A 17,830-nucleotide genomic window follows, 5' to 3' on the forward strand; every position below is an offset into this window, starting at 1 on the left:
ATGTTCAGCAGTGGTCAAAAAAAGTAAATAGAATCCTCAGTTTCATGTTTAAAGTCTCTCTTTCAATTCTCCTAAAATCCTCCTCCTCTTCTGTGGTTTAGTTCAGCCTGGCCTAAAGTATGATGGACAATTTTGGAGACCATATTTTCTAGAAGATGTAAACTTAGTTGCAGTGCAGTGAGGAGTCACAAGAACAGTGTTCTTCAACCTTTTTACCCCTAGTTGACAAATAGGATCAGTGAAGTATAAAAGTAATTTATAGACATGCTGATGGGTATGGTGAATAAAAACCAATATATAGAGACAGTATATTATTTATTTAATCTAAAACTGTGCAGCAGTGACATGTTATACAATATTGCTTGTCCAAAGCCTATACGAGGGAATGCGGTGGTGAAGTTTGACAGAGACGATTGATGTTACAAAGGAAATCAGAAACTGTTGTACAATCAATAATGTTTGACTGGAGGTTGTTCCAATCGGTTATTGTTTGAAGAAAGAAGCTAAATTTGAAACAATCTGTGGATGCAAAGATGGGTTTCAATTTTTGTGAATGGTTAATTCTTTTCGAAAAGTGTGAAGCTGGAGTTAGAGAATTAGAAGTGTCGATATAAAAATGCCCATGAAGGATTTTGAAAAGAAAAGTTAATTGAGAGATATGTCTATGGGTGAAAACCGGTTGCATATATTGAGTTGGCGCTTGAGTTCAGTGACAGAGGATGACCAACAGTGAAGAATGAAGTGAGCAGATTTTTTTTGAATAGATTCTAATTTCTCTATGTTTAAGAGTATGGGGGTCCCAGATTTCTCTGGCATGTGAGAGTACAGGAAGGATGTAGGTTTGGAAGCAGAGATGTCTGAGGTGATGGGTGGAGTTTTGAAGTTTTGACGAAGAAAAAAAGAGTTTTTGGAGACACTTATAAAAGACATAATCAACATGAAAATTTCAATCAAGGTTGGCAGAAATAATTACACCCAGATATTTATAATTAGAAACTTCGGTGATTAAAGAGTTGTTGATAGTGTAAGAAGAATCAAAGGGAAGTCTTTTGAGAGTAATTTTCATAAAAACTGTTTTTGAAGAGTTAAGGGGTAATATTCAGGATGAGCACCATTCCGATACAATGTTGAGGTTATTTTGGAGAGACGTTTGGTTGAATTTGTTGTGCACTGTTTGGTAGATGATGGAATCATCTGGAAAGAGTCTGATATGGCAATTGATGGAATTAGGAAGATTGTTTATATAAATCAAAAATAATAATGGAAAGAGGACTGAACCCTGGGAAGTGGCAGACTTAACCTGGAGAAATGGGGAATTCTGGCCCTTGAAAGAGACAAACTGACTGCGGTTGGTGAGAAAAGCTTCCACCCGTTTAAGCAGTTAAACACATAGGCCAAGGTTTTGGAGTTTAGGTAGGAGTTTATTGTGGGGCACCCTGTCAAAAGCTTTAGAGAAATCCAAGAAAATCATATCAGGTTTGGACGTTTTTGTCGTTACTGCTTGATAAATTGTGTATGAAAAGAGCTAATTCAATATTTTCTGATAAAGATGGTCAAAAGCCGTGTTGATTTGAGAAAAAGAAGTTTATTGAATCAAGGTCTGAGCGGATTTCCTTGGCAACTATATGTTCAAAAAGCTTGCAGCAAGTAGAGGTGATAATGACTGATCTGAAATTAAGGGGATTTGAAAGAGACCCTGTGTGTGTGATTTATGAATTGGGATAATATTATTAATTTTCCAGTCAGAGGGCAAGTTAGATGAGTTTAATGAGATGTTAAAGATAATTAGAAACTTCATCAGTGCAAAATTTAAGAATATGATTTGGGATCTCATCGGGGCCAGTGGAGTGGGGTTTAAATTTTTTGAAAAGGTTCAGAAGGCTTGCTTTAGTAAAGAAGACAGGACTAGAGTTGAATAATGAATCGGAAAAGGACTACTGAGAAGGAGTGAGGTCAGAGGAAAAAGCCCAATTAAATTCTGTGGCGATATCAAGGTGAGAAGCAAAGTCAATGTTATCAATTTTAAGGGAAGACGGTCAGCTTAATGTTGGCATTAAGAAGGTGTGATTAAGATATATTTAAGATTTTAAATGAGATTAATATGATGAGAGCGAGAGAACCATAAAAAATTTCATTATGATTGGTATTTACCTGACTATTCCATAATCTCCTCACTTCCAATATACATGTTACAGTAAATGTGAAAAATCGGTTATTATACATAATAACCAGATTTTTATTGATTATTATGCATAATCCAATTTATTACATTTACTGTAACATATATATACACTCTCAGTGGTAAAAAAATTAGGAATACCCCTCACTAAAACTTCAACTCGTCCATGCAGCAGGTGTGCTAACGTAATAAACCGGATTTACTGATAAAAAACTTTCTCCTGGTCAGAAGTACCAGTGAACATTGCAATTCGCCTGTTCATGGGGAAATCAATAGATTTGAGTGATTGAATGCAACATGATTGTGGGCACCAGAAGGGCGTTTCCAGTATCTCCAAAGATGAAACCGTCTTCTCTCTCATGTGTACATGCTTGAGTCCCATATATACAGGATGACCAGCAATTTTCAGCCTGCCCCCCAATGTTTTCTTCATGTCTGCACCTCTGTCTGATGTGTTCTTTTAATCATATTTCTGATGATTTTTTGGTCTGCCTCATATATCCATGGGAACTTAAATTTTTATTCTGTGCCTTTACTGTTCCCTTGTATATATAGAGCAGACCAAACAATAATTGGAAATATGATTGAAATAACATATCTCAGATATGTCAAGAATCAGGACATCTGAAAATCTGCAATCATATCCTGTTACTGGAAAGCAAATGATATCGACATCCCATTCAAAAGAGCAATAACTCAGAAAATTGTATTTTTGAGTTATGTACACCATGGCAATGATAGAAAATGGCTCTACGTATTGCAAAGCAGTAACTACTCCCAACTGTGCTTATACACTCTCTATTGCAGTTAAATCTCAGTCGACTCCCATTGAGTTCCATACGAAATTAATATTTTAAATGCAGATATCTCAAAACAGAATTTCAAGTTGTTGCTTTTTAAACTAGGCCATCAATATATTCAATTTCTCTGGAGCTAGGTGAAGTAAAATCCTCTAATCTCTGTTCATTCTAACTTGGGCCCCTAGCCTGGAATTTTTGGTTGATGTTGCTTGGGCCCCAGGGTTGGAGCCCTGTTGTCCCAACTCTTGAGAGGAGCCATCAGGGGCATGGCCAGAAATTTCGTTTGGGGGGGAACCAAAGTGATAGACCAATAGATTTGGCCATTTTTTTCTTCCCTTTTTTCGATCATTTTCTCACATTTTTCGCCTCTGGGGGGGGGGGGCCCAGACCCTCAAGTCCCCCCCCCCTGCTACACCCTTGGGAGCCATGATAATGACAGCATTCCTATCAACATTTTTTTTGATACACCTCTTTCTATTTTAATTAGTGTTATCAAATGTTTTTATTTCAACAAAATTTGTAAAACAGTAAAAATGTTTTCATCTCTGTAAATTTGTTGTAAAAGAATTTTTGCATGTCACAGTTGACTTTGTTATGAAAACACAAACATGTTTTTTAACATGGAGTGAGAGAGGAAAAAGGGCAGGTACAGTGTGTTATATACAACCAATAGAGGTAAAGCATGTGGGGTAATATCAAAAATGAGCATAGCAGTTTGTTTTGACAGTGAATCAAGTTAGAACGAACAGAGTGTGACATATTTAGACATCACATTTTCCAACATGTTCAAAAATATTAATTTTTCCAGCATGATGGTTTATTTGATTTTTTGAGTACAGTATTCACTAATAACAGAGAACAGTGGCCATTAAACTCTGTTTGCCATATTGTATACCAGTCAGCAGCTTCATACAAATAGACAGACCTGTAACAAGGCTGGGACAACCGGGAAAATTCCCTGAGCCAAGTGGGGGCCCTAAAAACATTTACACACTTATTTTGCACATTTTTTTAAAATTTTGGCAGCTTCTTGTTTGATATAATCTACAACATGGGAGTAAGAGGAGCAAACCCCCTTTTTTTCTGAGCATAACTAGAGTGACCATACATCAGGTATTTCCCTGAACATTTCCGTATTTTCACATGATTTTGGCCATCCTGACCTGTTTTGTGAAAATGTCACTTTTTCTACGTATTTTCAATGAAATCATCTTTAATTTGTATTCTTTATTGAATTATTTATCAAGATTGAAATTATCTTCCCGATTCATCAATTATAATATGATAATTATGACTATAAATGGAATATTAATCCCACATATTTTACATTTCGTAGAATTCATTTTAATCCACTGCGATTTGTAGGAGTGCTTCATTTCCTACCATTGGCAATTATATTCAGTGATTTTAGCAATAGTTGATAACTTTGTTTATTTTTTCATGCTCTGATAAAATTAAGAGCATGGAGCAATGCCTATTTGCAAGGTTTATGATCCCAAAGAGATAAAGGGGTTATGCCCTCCTTTTTTTAGGGCCCAGAGCTCTGACGCAACTGGTGAAGGCAAAGCTTACTTTTTGGCAATAAATGGTGATGTCTCGTATTAGGAACCCAAATATCCAGAATTTTTTTGAGGAAATTTTAATCAGCCTAAGCACAACCCTTTCACGATCTCCCCAAGAAAAAGCCTACTTCTGTGGGCCTGAACCAAACAGGGGTCCACAAAAAAATTTACATTTATTTTGCATATTTATGGGAAATTTTGCATTTACATTTCAAATAATCTGTAAAATGAGAGGAGGAGGGGTTGGGACACAAAACCCTCCCTTTTCTGAGCATAACCCTTTCTGGGGGTGCCAATAAGGCACACTATGGCCCTGCAAATAGATGAGCTCACCTAAATACAGAATGAGTGACTTGTTACACAGCATGGATGATGAGGCTCAGACAAAGCAGGTGGGAGGAAAAAATTTGTCAGACTGTCATATGGACTAACCATTTTCAAAAGGATTTTTTTTAATGTCTAAATATGTATTGGGGACATTGAGGGCCTATTAGTTATGAATGGTTTTATTTAGTAATATGTCTTAAAAGGAATTAATGAAATCAGCTATTATTAACATTGAAAGTTTTTCCCATGGCTTGTGCAGGAAGGCTAATTTTATTAATAATACTTTGCAGTGGCACAGATGGAGTGGTCTGGTAATGATGAAATTTTAGCAGTGGCTGGTTATGATATTACAGCTTCATCCCCTAATTTCTATATGAACAAAATCTATTTTTACCATGCTACAGGTGAACTATGCATGTCTAATACAATGCCATTCACAAAGGTAAGGCAATGATATGTTTAATTTCTTACTAATTTTCAGTAATTTTTATTCAATGCCTTTAATAACACTTCCATCGGAATTAGAGAAAAATACCAGCATGTTTGCTGTCTATTTGTGGATATAACTGCCAAATGAAGATAGTGCAATTGTGGTAGGTGGTGATAAGGTGTAAAAATTTTAAACAGTGGCATGTAAAATGATTGTTAATACACATGAGAAATACAGTGCAAATAAACCCAAAATATGAAGAAAACAGCAGCTAGACGTGTTTCGAAATATAAGTTCCTTCTTCAGTAGCCAAGAAAAATGAAAAGATAACAAAAAATAAAACACTTATAGAGGGAGTTACTTTCTTTTCGGGACAAAGAGTCAAAATAAAAAAAAAAAAATGTTGTTTGTGCCATCAAAATGACCACCTTCCATAAGCATCAATTTGTATTGGGACCATGGGTCTGAATCTCTCTCAGTATTTGCCACTATCTCCTTAATACTCATAGAAATATTGTGTTTGAAGGCCCCCCCCCCCAATATTTTCAATAACTTTACACCTATGGCACTTCTCTTCATTCTAAGTAGTTGGAAATTCCCACAATTTTAGTCTTTATCTTGTTGTTTTTTTTACGCAGTAAGTAGTGGCAGATGAAAAACTTTGAAATTCTCCTTAGTTCAACTCATTGGAAACTTTGATTTCGGATGGGCAAGAACAGACTTTTTAGAATAAAAGTGCCATTTACAAGTACTGTTTTGGTAAAAATATGAAACTAATAAAGACAAAAAAAAAATTGTTGAGGATTAATTATTCAAATGCAATCATATTTGATTCCTGTACTAGAATAAAACCATACATACTGTGCTATGAGTATGAAGGCATACACAATACTTACATAAATGAAATGCATAAATAAAGTGGTAGCAAGCTCATTTTCTGTGAAAAAAACCAGTAATTTTTGATAGCCTCTCATTTCATTCACGCTGAAAAGTCTTGCGTGTTATTGTAGTTGTCCTTGATTTTTAACATTGCCGATATAATATTAGAAGATATGCATTTCTTTTCAATAATGAATTTTTTTAATTTCATCGGTAATTGGTTTTTTTTCAAAACTAAAACTTTCAACATTTTCTTTGACATTTATGAAAAAATCTTCTATGCAATTAAAATTTATATTGAGGTTTTAACACTGTGATGAGCTGCTCCATGCCTCATCTGCCATCTTAATCTAACAAAGTCCACAAGTTAGACCTAATAAATTACAGTCGACTCACTTTAATTAGACATTTTGGGAGCAACTTAGGCTGGCAATATGATGCTAAACTCATAAAAACTTGAATGTCTCAGAGTCCTGCTCTCCAGCACGCATTCTCGTCAACTAGTAAATGGAGAAAAATAGCATATATGTGATGGCATATCTTCTTTGTATAGGAGGAAAAAAATGGCAGTTATGGCAAAACTGGTTCAGCAACTAAACAAGCCATCCAATGCCGGGCATCAATTTAGATGACATCACATGAGAATGATAGCGATCTTTGGTATAAAAACTGGAACAGTCAAGGTTGTAAGAATAGAATCATCAGAGCCAAAGTGTACTGATTTTACTGTGCTCAAATATTTGAATCTTTATTTTACTAACTCATTGCTAACAGAGCTCCAACTAATAGTTATCTCCACAACATACAAATACAAAGGCCACAACAAGCAAATCACCCAAGGTGACTGAAAGATTATGCCCATATAAAAAATATAAATGTCAAACATCACTAAACATAAACCAAGTTTCATCACCAATGTGTAATTATTGTGATTATCAGGAAAATAATGATAATTTTCTATTTAAATGTGGAAAATGGCATAATTATGGAGATGCTTTATTTTAGAAGATAAGCATCTACTATTCAAGAACTTGATATATATATTCCATTATTAACATACTTCCTGTAAAGTTGATCAAAGAATTTGAAACATTCACGTCTAAATGCAATAGATTTTAATGTCACTGGCTTTGAGTTGTCTTTTCAATGTAATATAATATGATTTATGTTTGTATGTATTTTTATTTTTGTTGGGATATGTCAATCATTGTTATTTGTATTCGATTTCCTTCTTGCACATATCTATTTGCCCAACTTTTATATATGTAGTTGTCCTAATCTGACACCCATTTGTGAAATCTAGCTAATCTCTACCACTCAATGGAATTTCTGATTGTTTATTCGAGTAAGTTTTATATAGTGCTCTCCCCTTCTGTCTTGATGTAAATGTGTGTGTACCTTCTTGTTTTTGTTTGCCTTTTATATTTTTGTAATATGGGATAAAACACCCATATAAAGTGTTCCCTGTACAGTGAAATTTTGTTTAGATTTTTTTTCTTCCCCCCCCATTTTTTATTTTTTTTTCTGAAATCATTATTTCTTACCTTTCACATTTTCGTGACTGATGTTATTTAATACCCATAATATAATTAACCATTAATATAATTTATAACCATTAAATACTTCACTAATGTGTTATTTAATACCCATCCTAAGGCTTGTAGTAGGTGTAAAGGACATTAAATGTCAATTTCAACCTGTACTAAAAGACGGTAACCAAAACAAACACACAAAAAACTTGAAAGGTATGGTGCCTGCGACCACCCATTATGCCACACATATTATTATTACATATTTTCTTACATTTTCTTTCCTCCATAAAAAGTTAATTCACAGAATTTCTTATATGTTAAATTATGAAACAACTTATTCAATGAATCAAAAACATAGATACTACCAAATATAAATACAAGGCCACAACAGGCAAAATGCCCAACAAGGTGGCTGAAAAAAAGATGCCCATAAAACCCATTAAAATGTATATAATCATACATAATTATTCCACCAATATTTTCCTACTTTAAAAAAAAGGTCAGCAAAAGAAAAATGAAGTGTGCACACACCTTTTCATTATGATTTGAACAATGCAAAATATCAACACAAAATTAAATCGAATTGAACACTCATATTTTTAAGGCACCATAATATTTTAAAACTTTAAATTCTTATTTGGTCCATATCACCAGGTAAAGAAATCTGTCTATTAAATCAGAAATTCTCCAATGATAAGTTTAGACAATGGTCCTCAATGTACCTCTTTTCTATTTCAAAATCTTTCCTTATTGGGAGAATATCAGTAAACATCACAGTGATTTCCTTGTTTTTGGTTCACTCTTTGCCATCCCAGAGTGAAAGAAACCTTCAGCTGAGATGAAACATTCAGTGAAAATATGAAGCACCATGTGTAGAGGTCACAATGGCCACTACATTTGATACTCCGACACTTGAAGTTTCACGAATACCTGGAGATCCTTTGCCCATTAAATCAATTTCTCTGGATGTTCCACTCAGTTCAACTAAATGAGAATTATGGAGAGTCTGATTAGAAAAATTATGCAAGTCATAGTTAGAAGTTTCATTATTATAGGAAGTATCACATTATTAATATTTGTGATAAACATACTTTTTGATATTGCAGATGTTATATTTACCAATTTACAATTCCTGAATCACCCACAAGAGGAATTACTTGATGCTTCACTAGGTTATTTAAGGACCTTTTCATCATGGCATCAGTTTTTCCATTCGATCATCTGCTTGTAACAAATAATGGGTCCATACTACGTCCGTTTACTGGGCAACAATCATTGAGATTGTTTGTAACCACTCTTCCTTTTCAGAGTAAAAAGTCAGCTAAAATAACATTTTTTTTTTTTTTCAGGGTCCTGTGACTGCTTTAAGTTGGGGTCATGGTGATAAGAGATTGTTTATCAGTGCTGCTAACCAAATTTTTATTGCATGGATCATCAAACAAACACCATCTTTGCAGCTTTTATCTGGTATCACATTGTATAAATCTCTGAAAGATGAAGAATCTGTGTGCAAACTGTACTTGCCACTTAGCTTGCAAACTGTTGTGTCCAACTTGTTTAGTTCAACAATAAAGGTGATTCAGAATTTGTTTACCAAGTTTCATTCCAATTTTTTGAGAAACTAATTTGAGTAGTAATAAACTAAATATGTGTAATAATAAAAACCTAAACAGGTTTTATATAAAGAAGCACAAACAGGCTTTATACCTACAGTCAGTGTTTTTTCTTCATTCTTATTCAAGTTTCCTGAAAATTACGTTTTTAAATTTTCAAAAAAATTGAATTCCAGCATAAATATTGTATTTAAATTAGACATATTCATGACTGAATTAGGAATTCACGAGAACAGTTTCGAATTCATCTTTACCACAAGCTTAAAAGTACAAATTCAAAGGCTACAATCGAAAGAGCTACAGGGCGAAATGCTCAACAAGGTGGCTGAGAGAGAAAATTTGAATAAAAAATTATGTTAATAATAATAATGCCCATAAAAAATATGGATGTAAAAAAATCTAATATACAGCAACCCAGATTGAAAGTATTTTTCATCAAACAAATGAAAACTATAAGAAAAATAATATACTCTGCTGATAAAAATTATGATTGTTTTCATTTCAAGTATGGATAGTTTTTTTTTCTATTTCTTCATCACAGACACACACATTATCATCAACCATTTTCAGTCCACTGCTAGATAAAGGTCTCCTCTAAAATTTTCCATTCTGCTCTGTCTGATGCTTTAGCTATCCAGTTGACTCCTGCCACTTTCCTGATCTCGTCAATCCACTTTGCATGGGGACGCCTTCTTGCATGTTTAACACCATGGGGGTACCACTCTAGAATACTTGTGATCCATCTGTTGTCCTGTCTTCTTGCAATATGTCCAGCCCATTTCCATTTCAAACGTTTGATTCTTTCCATGATATCATATACCTTTGTGTGGTTCCTTATCCAAGTGATTCGTTTTCTGTCTCTTCTTGTGATGCCTAACATACATCTTTCCATGCTTTGAAAAGCTCCTTTGCTTTGTCTGTAGCCTTTGTATCGTCTTGCTTGTGAGTGTCCATGTTTCAGCTCCATAAGTCAGTGCTGGTAGCACACACTGGTTAAGAACTTTCCTTTTCAGGCATAATGGCATGTGACTCTTCAGAATTACACAGTTTTTGCCAAAAGTGTTCCATCCAATTTTGATCCTTCTGTTTATTTCATTAATGATTCCGTTGTCTATGGTAACTTCTTGTCCCATGTATACATAGCTTCCTACTTCCTCTATCTCTGTTGTTGAGCAAGATCGTCGTCTTCAACATAAAGGAGTTGAACATAACTTTTGTCTTTTGCAGAATTCATTCATCATTTTCAAACCCACCTGAATACTTGCCTTTGCAAGTTCTTGTATCATTTCTTCTGGTTCGTCTGGATTACTGCTGATAACAACAATGTAGGCTAAATGCAAATGATTGAGAAATTCTCCATTTTTTTAATTCCTCTCTCATTACAACCCAGTTTTCTGAATACTTCTTGTAAAACAATGGTAAAAAGTTTTGGTGGGATAGTATCACCCTGACTGACTCCTTTTCCGAGTTTAATCTTGGCTTTTCCTTTACCCAAATGAATTGTTGCAGTTGCTTTGTCATATATTTTCTTGATGATATTGATGTAAGTTTTCTCTACCCCAATTATATCTAGAGCTTTAACAACAGCAGATGTGAAGACAGAGTCAAACACTTTCTCAAAATCAATGAAGGCCATACACAATGGTAATTCATATTCCTTGTGTGTCTCTACGAGTTCCCTGATTGTTTGGATGCGACCCATTGTACTAAATCCACTTCGAAAGCCTGCTTGTTCTTTTGGTTGGGATTTGTCCAATATGTATTCAAGCCTATATGTCATCACTTTGGTGAAGATTTTATAAATTACTGATAAGAGATTGGTCAGTAATTCTTGATATTCTTTTTTCGCCCTTTTTGTAAAAAAGAACCATTATTGCATTATTCCACTCTTCAGGCACATCCGATTTTGTGAACAAAGCAGCTAGCATACTGGCAAATTATTCTCCTACTTCTTTAATAATGTCTATTGAAATCCCATCTTCATCTGGGCATTTAATTTTTTCATACATCTTATAACCTTGTAGACTTCTTCTTTCACCACAGGTGCTACTTGTACAAATTCTGCTCTATTTTTTTTTCTTCCTGCTCTCTTTCCTCTGTTCTGATCCTTTCATGTTTGTATAGAGTGTTGTAAAATTCTTCAACAATACTAATTATTTTATTCGGGAATGAAATTATTACTATTGCTACAAATATTCTATCTAACTCAACTATGTGATTTTCCCCCTTTTTATGAATGAGAAATCCTACTCCACTAGTTCTTCAATTATCTGTTCCTCTGTAGTAAAATACATGTCCACTGGCAAGTTCAATTTTCTCTTCTCCTTTTCTTATTACTTCACAGATGCGTAAGATGTAAACATCAAATTCCATTCATCACAAATTCCAGTTGCTCTTCCAACTCCTGTAAATTATTTTCTGAAGAGAGATTGTCTGTTATACGGGGCCAAGGTCATCATCTTATGGTAGCCTGGTCCAACCCAGAGATTCTTAGCACCCTCTGTCTTTATGTCTTGCTGGTCACTGCCATAATCAGGGACACTCAGACGTTAGGGACTGAGGGCCATAGTTTATAGACAGAGTTCATATTCCTTTTTAGAGGGTTTTTGGCCATAGTCCTCCACGCTGGCCAGTGCGGGTTGGGGGAAGCCCATCCGCATCCTTTCACCACGTGTTCAACATGGCTACTTACATGCTGCACCACGAGAAGGTGCGGATTGGATTTTAAGCCTCTACTCCTAGTCGATTCCTTCAAGTCCTCATAATGAAGCAATTGAAGGATCTTCTAGTTAACAAGTAAAGACTATTCAACAGCCCTATTTTCTATTTATCTCAAGTATCATGTATCCTTTTAAATGTGTCAATTGTGATAGAGTTCATTACAAATGAGGATAAACTATTTCATTTATTCACAACCCTGTTAGTGAAACATTCCCTGTGATGTGCCAAAACCTGGAGTTGTTCCCTTGTTGAAGCACTCGATTGACAGTGTATTAATAATTCATGGTCCATCCTATGTATCCCATTGAAAATTTTAAACACTAAATCATAACCTGTGGACATCTACTACTGTAAACATGTTTTAAAAAAAATCTATCTTTATATTTCAAGCCCTTTGTACCAACAAGAGCCTGCATAGCTCTTCTCTGCTCTCTCTCAACCAAGTCATGTCCTTGTGTAGGTATAGCCTCCAAAATGGTATGGTGTACTCGAGGTCAGGATGATCTATGTTTCAGAAAAGTGGATGAATGACTTCAAGAGAACACAAAGGCACCTTTTTAAGAAGAAAGCCAAGCATTCTATTTGCTTTTTTTGATCACCGTGGAATAATGTACAGAAAATGCAAGCTACTCATCAATGGGAATTCCGAAATTGGTGAATCTAGTTCATTCACACACACAAAATAATTTTACCATTCAACTCATGAGTAGAACAAGGGTTTTCAAACCAAAATGAATGATCATGCACTTGTCAACTATAAAAATCATATTTTATTCATTTACCCATGCTGAAATCATATTCAAGTTTATCTGAAGCACCGTTCTACAGCTTGGATTCCCAGTATACCCATTAGTTTCACATCATTTGCAAGTATGCTGAATTCTCATCAATACCCTTATCTAGTTTATCGACAAAAAGTAAAAAGCATGGGATCAAGAACACTTCTTTGAATGATTCCACTTCTGACACCTGTCCAATAAGAAAATTTCCCGTTCACCATAGCCTGCTGTGTGACCTATCCTACAACCAGGATTTTATCCAATTTATAGAGTTGCCCCGATTTCATGTAAAAGTTCCAAGAGTTTACCATGTTGGACCTGATTGTTTTCCTTTTAGAAATATAGATAGATACCACCAATGTTTTTGTCTTTCTGTCCAAAACCTTCATCACATTATCTATTGATAACAGCACTGATAATACCAATAACACTGATACTATAAATAACACCCAAATCTGTGTTATTTATAGTACCAACTTCAATTTTGCTGATCATATTAGAAATCTATTTTCTGAGTCATGCAAAAAACTTGGCTTGCGTAAAAGGATGTCAAGAAATTTTAACAATGTTAGTACTTTAATCTCTCCCTCTTTAATACCCTTATCAGATCTAAACTAGAATATTCTTCAATCATTTGGAACCCATTTCCCAATTGCCATGTTTTTTTGTACAAAACTATGAGATTTTATCTGCCATTCATCTACATAACAGTTTTAATTTTACAACTTTACAAAAACACAGACTACTTATACTAATTAGTTTTTTCATGAAACAGTCGAATAACCATATTGATTGCATATCTTTTTGCAACAAAATTTGTTTTCATAGAAGAGTGGTAATACTAACAGTGTTAAATATTGTGCTAAAAATAGATTTTCTGAATTTTAAATGAGCTTCCTCAACATCTGGATATTTGTCATTCATCTATTACCAATTTCAGAAGATTTTATTGTAAATGAGTTGTTATATATTGGTTTTAATAATAATATTAATAATAATAATAATTTATTCTCATCTTTACATAGAGTTTTTGTATTTTAGTTACATTTGTGTGAATTTTTTTTCTATTTGTATGTTGCATAAATTTTTATGCTACAAGCTGTAGTTGGATTTTAGCTTGTGTTTTTTTGAATAAATAGAAGAAAAAGAGGTTGCTTACACACACACACGACCTTCCCATCCTGAACCTATGCAGATTTTTGGCCAATACCTTATTATCTTCAATCTACTTCACCAGTTGCAGTTAAATGAAAATTTCCACTATTTTTGAGAGGGAATTAGCCAAACTCACTGAACAATGCTTTGATACATTCTCTCTACAACCATTTTTAAAAATAGGTACTAATTTTGTGAGTTTCCAATCCAGTGGGACAACACTATTCAGCAATACTATTCTTTTGAATTTTGTATAATGATGTGCACTTCTTATATTTTTTAATTGATTCTTTATTTTTTTTTCATTTAGCTTTTATCAATAACTTGTGTGGCTTCATGTTTTAATTTTAAAAAATGTCATGTTGCAGTGTTATTTGCCTAATCCGGATGCTCTCAGAGATTTTGTATCGACACCTCCTCCAAATAATATTCGCCTTTATTGCACAATGATGCGCCATGAAGAAGCAAACACAAGCCAAAGCATGACATATACATTGCTTTTAGAGTATCTTGGAGGGCTCGTCCCAATCCTTAAAGGAAAGCGTGCCAGTAAAATTTGTCCAGAATTTGTTATATACGATCCTCACCACCCTGGTGAGTGCAGTTTTTCGGTTTCCTGTGAGATCTGTATTGTGTCTGATATCATAAATGAAGTATTTCATTTTTGTTTATTGAAAGTTTTACCTGCTATGTTTTTAATGTCCACATTTTTAAAAAACAATAGTTTGAAAAAATTATTCAACAAAGCATGTAATTATGACCAACAGTTTACAAAATTCTGTTTATGTTGTTATATGGAAGACTTGAGAACAGATATTATTCCATCAGATTGTAACAGAGAAAGATATAGATTAAAGATTATAACAGAAAAATTGAATACAAAGTCCTGACAATTTTCATCTCAAAAGTTGACTGTAATAAAAATAGAATGTGCATTCAAATTTTCTGACAAAGCAATGTTTTAGGTTGTATTCGTCGCTTGGCTATCAGTGGTACTTACTTCTGTGATTTGTAACTCCAGATTTGTCAGCCACTAGCTGAAATAGCGAGGTGTGACTCTGGTCAATACGTGTTTGTGTGAGGCATTGCTACACCATTTAGTGATTTTTCTTTGTTCTCAAGTTTGCTTTCATTTTCATGTTTTTTTTTTAAATTAAATTATTTGTTGTTCTTATTGTATTTGTTGATTTGTGTTCAGTATTTTGTGATGTCTCTTTACTAATTTTAGTTTTTTGTTAAAAATTTTCATTCTCTTATTTTTATAAGTACAAATGCATTGTTTCTTTTCTCTAGTATGTTTTCACCTCGATTGACTAATTGTAGAGGATGTGCATGAAATGTTTTCCTTGGTTTAGTAGGATAGTAGCAGATAGTTTGTGTTTGGTGGGGGTTGGGTTAGAAGCGGCTAGGTTAGAGCTTGAGGTGGGAACGTTATGGGAAAGAGTTAGGGTTTTGGAGAACCAGGGTTTAGTGGAGTCACCTATTGATGAAATGGTAATCTCACAGTGATTCCAGTACTGCCAAAGGGGAATGCAGCAACTTGAAGTAGGAGAACCTTCCCTTTAACCTAGGCCTTAAGAACATTTGCTCCTCTCATGGGTCAGGTTCTTGGAGCTTTCTGGATCACGGATAAGTGGCTTCATTAGGATAGGATTCATCTGAATAGGCATGGATATGAGAGGTTTACAACATACTTAGCTCAGGTTTTTTACTCCTAGACCAAGTAGACAGCAATTTGAGTTAGCTAATGTTGATCACCACCATAATTGTAAGATTTGCTGCCTAGGTGGATAATAATTTTTCTCCCCAGGCTGGGGTTTTTTGGAAAATGAGATTTGGGGCAGTTCAAGTATTACATAAGCAAATTTTTAGCCATTTTTGACCCCCTCCCCCCCTTGTCAGCAAAATTTCGTTATCAGCTCTGCCCCTCTGAATCCTAACGCATATTGGTGGGATCAGAGACATGCACGGGGGGGGGGGGGCATAGGGGGCTCGTGCCCCCCCTCCCATGATCAAAAATTTATTTTTTTAATGCAAAAAAATATATTTTTAAATTGAAATTTTTGAAGAAAATACCTTTATATGTTATTATAATCAATTTCTGTTAATTTCAATGTTATTTTCAGGCTATGAACTCAAAATTTATCTTTAATAAATTCATTGCGACCTACCTTCTAAGCCATACAATGATAAATCACATAAAGGCCCTTGGCCTGCGGACCAAACATGGCCCGGGGGTTATCTGATATGGCCTCAACATTTACAGATCGCTTAAGTGTCCCGTGGTACAATTCCAGAACATTTAAATGGCCTGTGGAGACTGAAACACAGAATTTTGTAGGAAATTGCAATTCTTTACTTGAAACTAATACAATAAAGAGTTGACATTAGAGACAGATAGCAAAGGGAGACAGATCCAGTAAGTGTATGATAAAACGTATATTAAAATATTAAATTACACATTCATTTATAATACAGTGAAACCTGTCTTTAACTGTACATGTATTATGCAGAAACCTGTCTTCAATGGAAAAAAATTGTTTTCCCATGATTTCAATGTCAAGATACACATTTAAAAACCTGGATTAAATAAAACCTGTCTAAAATGGTAAGGAAAATTGTATCATCTTAACGGAAAATTTCACACAAACACTGCTAGAGTTTCTCAACCACGGGATCATACAAAGTGGCTAAGTGCTCTACCTAAATTTTTTTATGCAATCATTGCTTTCCAACGTTAGTTCTAAATCATCCACCCCCTACATTAACAAAAACCGTTTCCATACTTGATGTTGTAATTTTTATGTCTCATTTAGTGAAGCAATGGCTTCCTGAAACTGACAAAATTTTTTAGAAAAGCAGAATTTTATACAGGAGAAATCAGTCTAAGGGTATGGTTTCTTTGTGATATGCAAAACTTACAAAATTGTATGCAAGCTGCTTTCTGTGATCACAGTGATGAGCAGGACTGGAACTAGAGTGAGGCAAAGGGTGCAACTAGAGTGAGGCAAAGGGTGCAACTAGAGTGAGGCAAAGGGTGCAACTGCTCAGGTGTCAAATTTTAGGTGGAAACAAAGACACCATTATATAAAATCATCAAATTTTATTTGTAGGGGTGGCCAAATTATGTTGCCCTCGAAAATCCTAGTTACGGCCCTGGTGCTGAGGGTTATTTAAACATAGATGACTATGTAGAAACTGAACCTGACTGTTATACACACCTCTTACATACAGTATCTGTACGAGGTAATGACAGATAATGGGCCGTATTAATAAAAAATATCCTTTTACTTGTAAAAAATGAAGTAAATCCTTGTCATTAATAAAAAATGAAGCAAAACCTTTTAGTTTTTTCAGTAAAAGCAAAATCTTTTTCAGTTGAATTTTTACTCAGACTGAAGCAAATGGTTAATAGTAAAAATTACCTTTTACTTACACGAGCAAATCCTTCAAAAATAACGTGTGGTTTGTTGCAGACTTATCTATAAAGTAAAAGGTTGTTTTGTGTTTCTATTCCGCTATGGCTGAGTTTGTGTAACTAATAAATTACTTTTGTAGATAATAAAAAAAAGGTAGAATTTAGAGATGACACGCTTTAATCATTGCAAAAAATGAAAATATATTTTCAATATTTCTCACTGATCCTGGGTATCAAAATAAAATTGGTGAAGAACTTGAAGTGTCCCTAGCTACAGTATCACTGACTGTACACGCTGTGGTAGATGACCGTATTATTACTCAGGCCAGTAGCTGGATAAAATTCCCCACTACGTAAATTAAATACTGAAGGCAAAGGAATTGTGGCAGAGTAAATATCATTTTCCAACAGCAATTAGTGTGATTGATTGCACCC

The 17,830-nt window shown here is 34.4% G+C and overlaps 1 protein-coding gene across 1 annotated transcript in view; it reads left to right on the forward strand.

Annotated features, from left to right (window-relative positions):
• LOC149084781 (tubby-related protein 4-like) overlaps positions 1-17,830 on the forward strand; it is a 178,329-nt gene that overhangs the window by 123,571 nt on the left and 36,928 nt on the right. Inside the window, exons 6-8 of the mRNA XM_089232524.1 lie at positions 5,159-5,310; positions 9,059-9,283; positions 14,346-14,571. Coding sequence (XP_089088650.1) covers positions 5,159-5,310; positions 9,059-9,283; positions 14,346-14,571 — 603 coding nt within the window. The remainder of the gene's footprint in view (positions 1-5,158; positions 5,311-9,058; positions 9,284-14,345; positions 14,572-17,830) is intronic.

The sequence above is a fragment of the Pholcus phalangioides genome, unplaced genomic scaffold (assembly GCF_987345545.1).
Source record: "Pholcus phalangioides strain wild (caught in Gottingen) unplaced genomic scaffold, Ppha-v1.0 ptg000007l_1, whole genome shotgun sequence".
NCBI classification, from domain to species: domain Eukaryota; kingdom Metazoa; phylum Arthropoda; class Arachnida; order Araneae; family Pholcidae; genus Pholcus; species Pholcus phalangioides.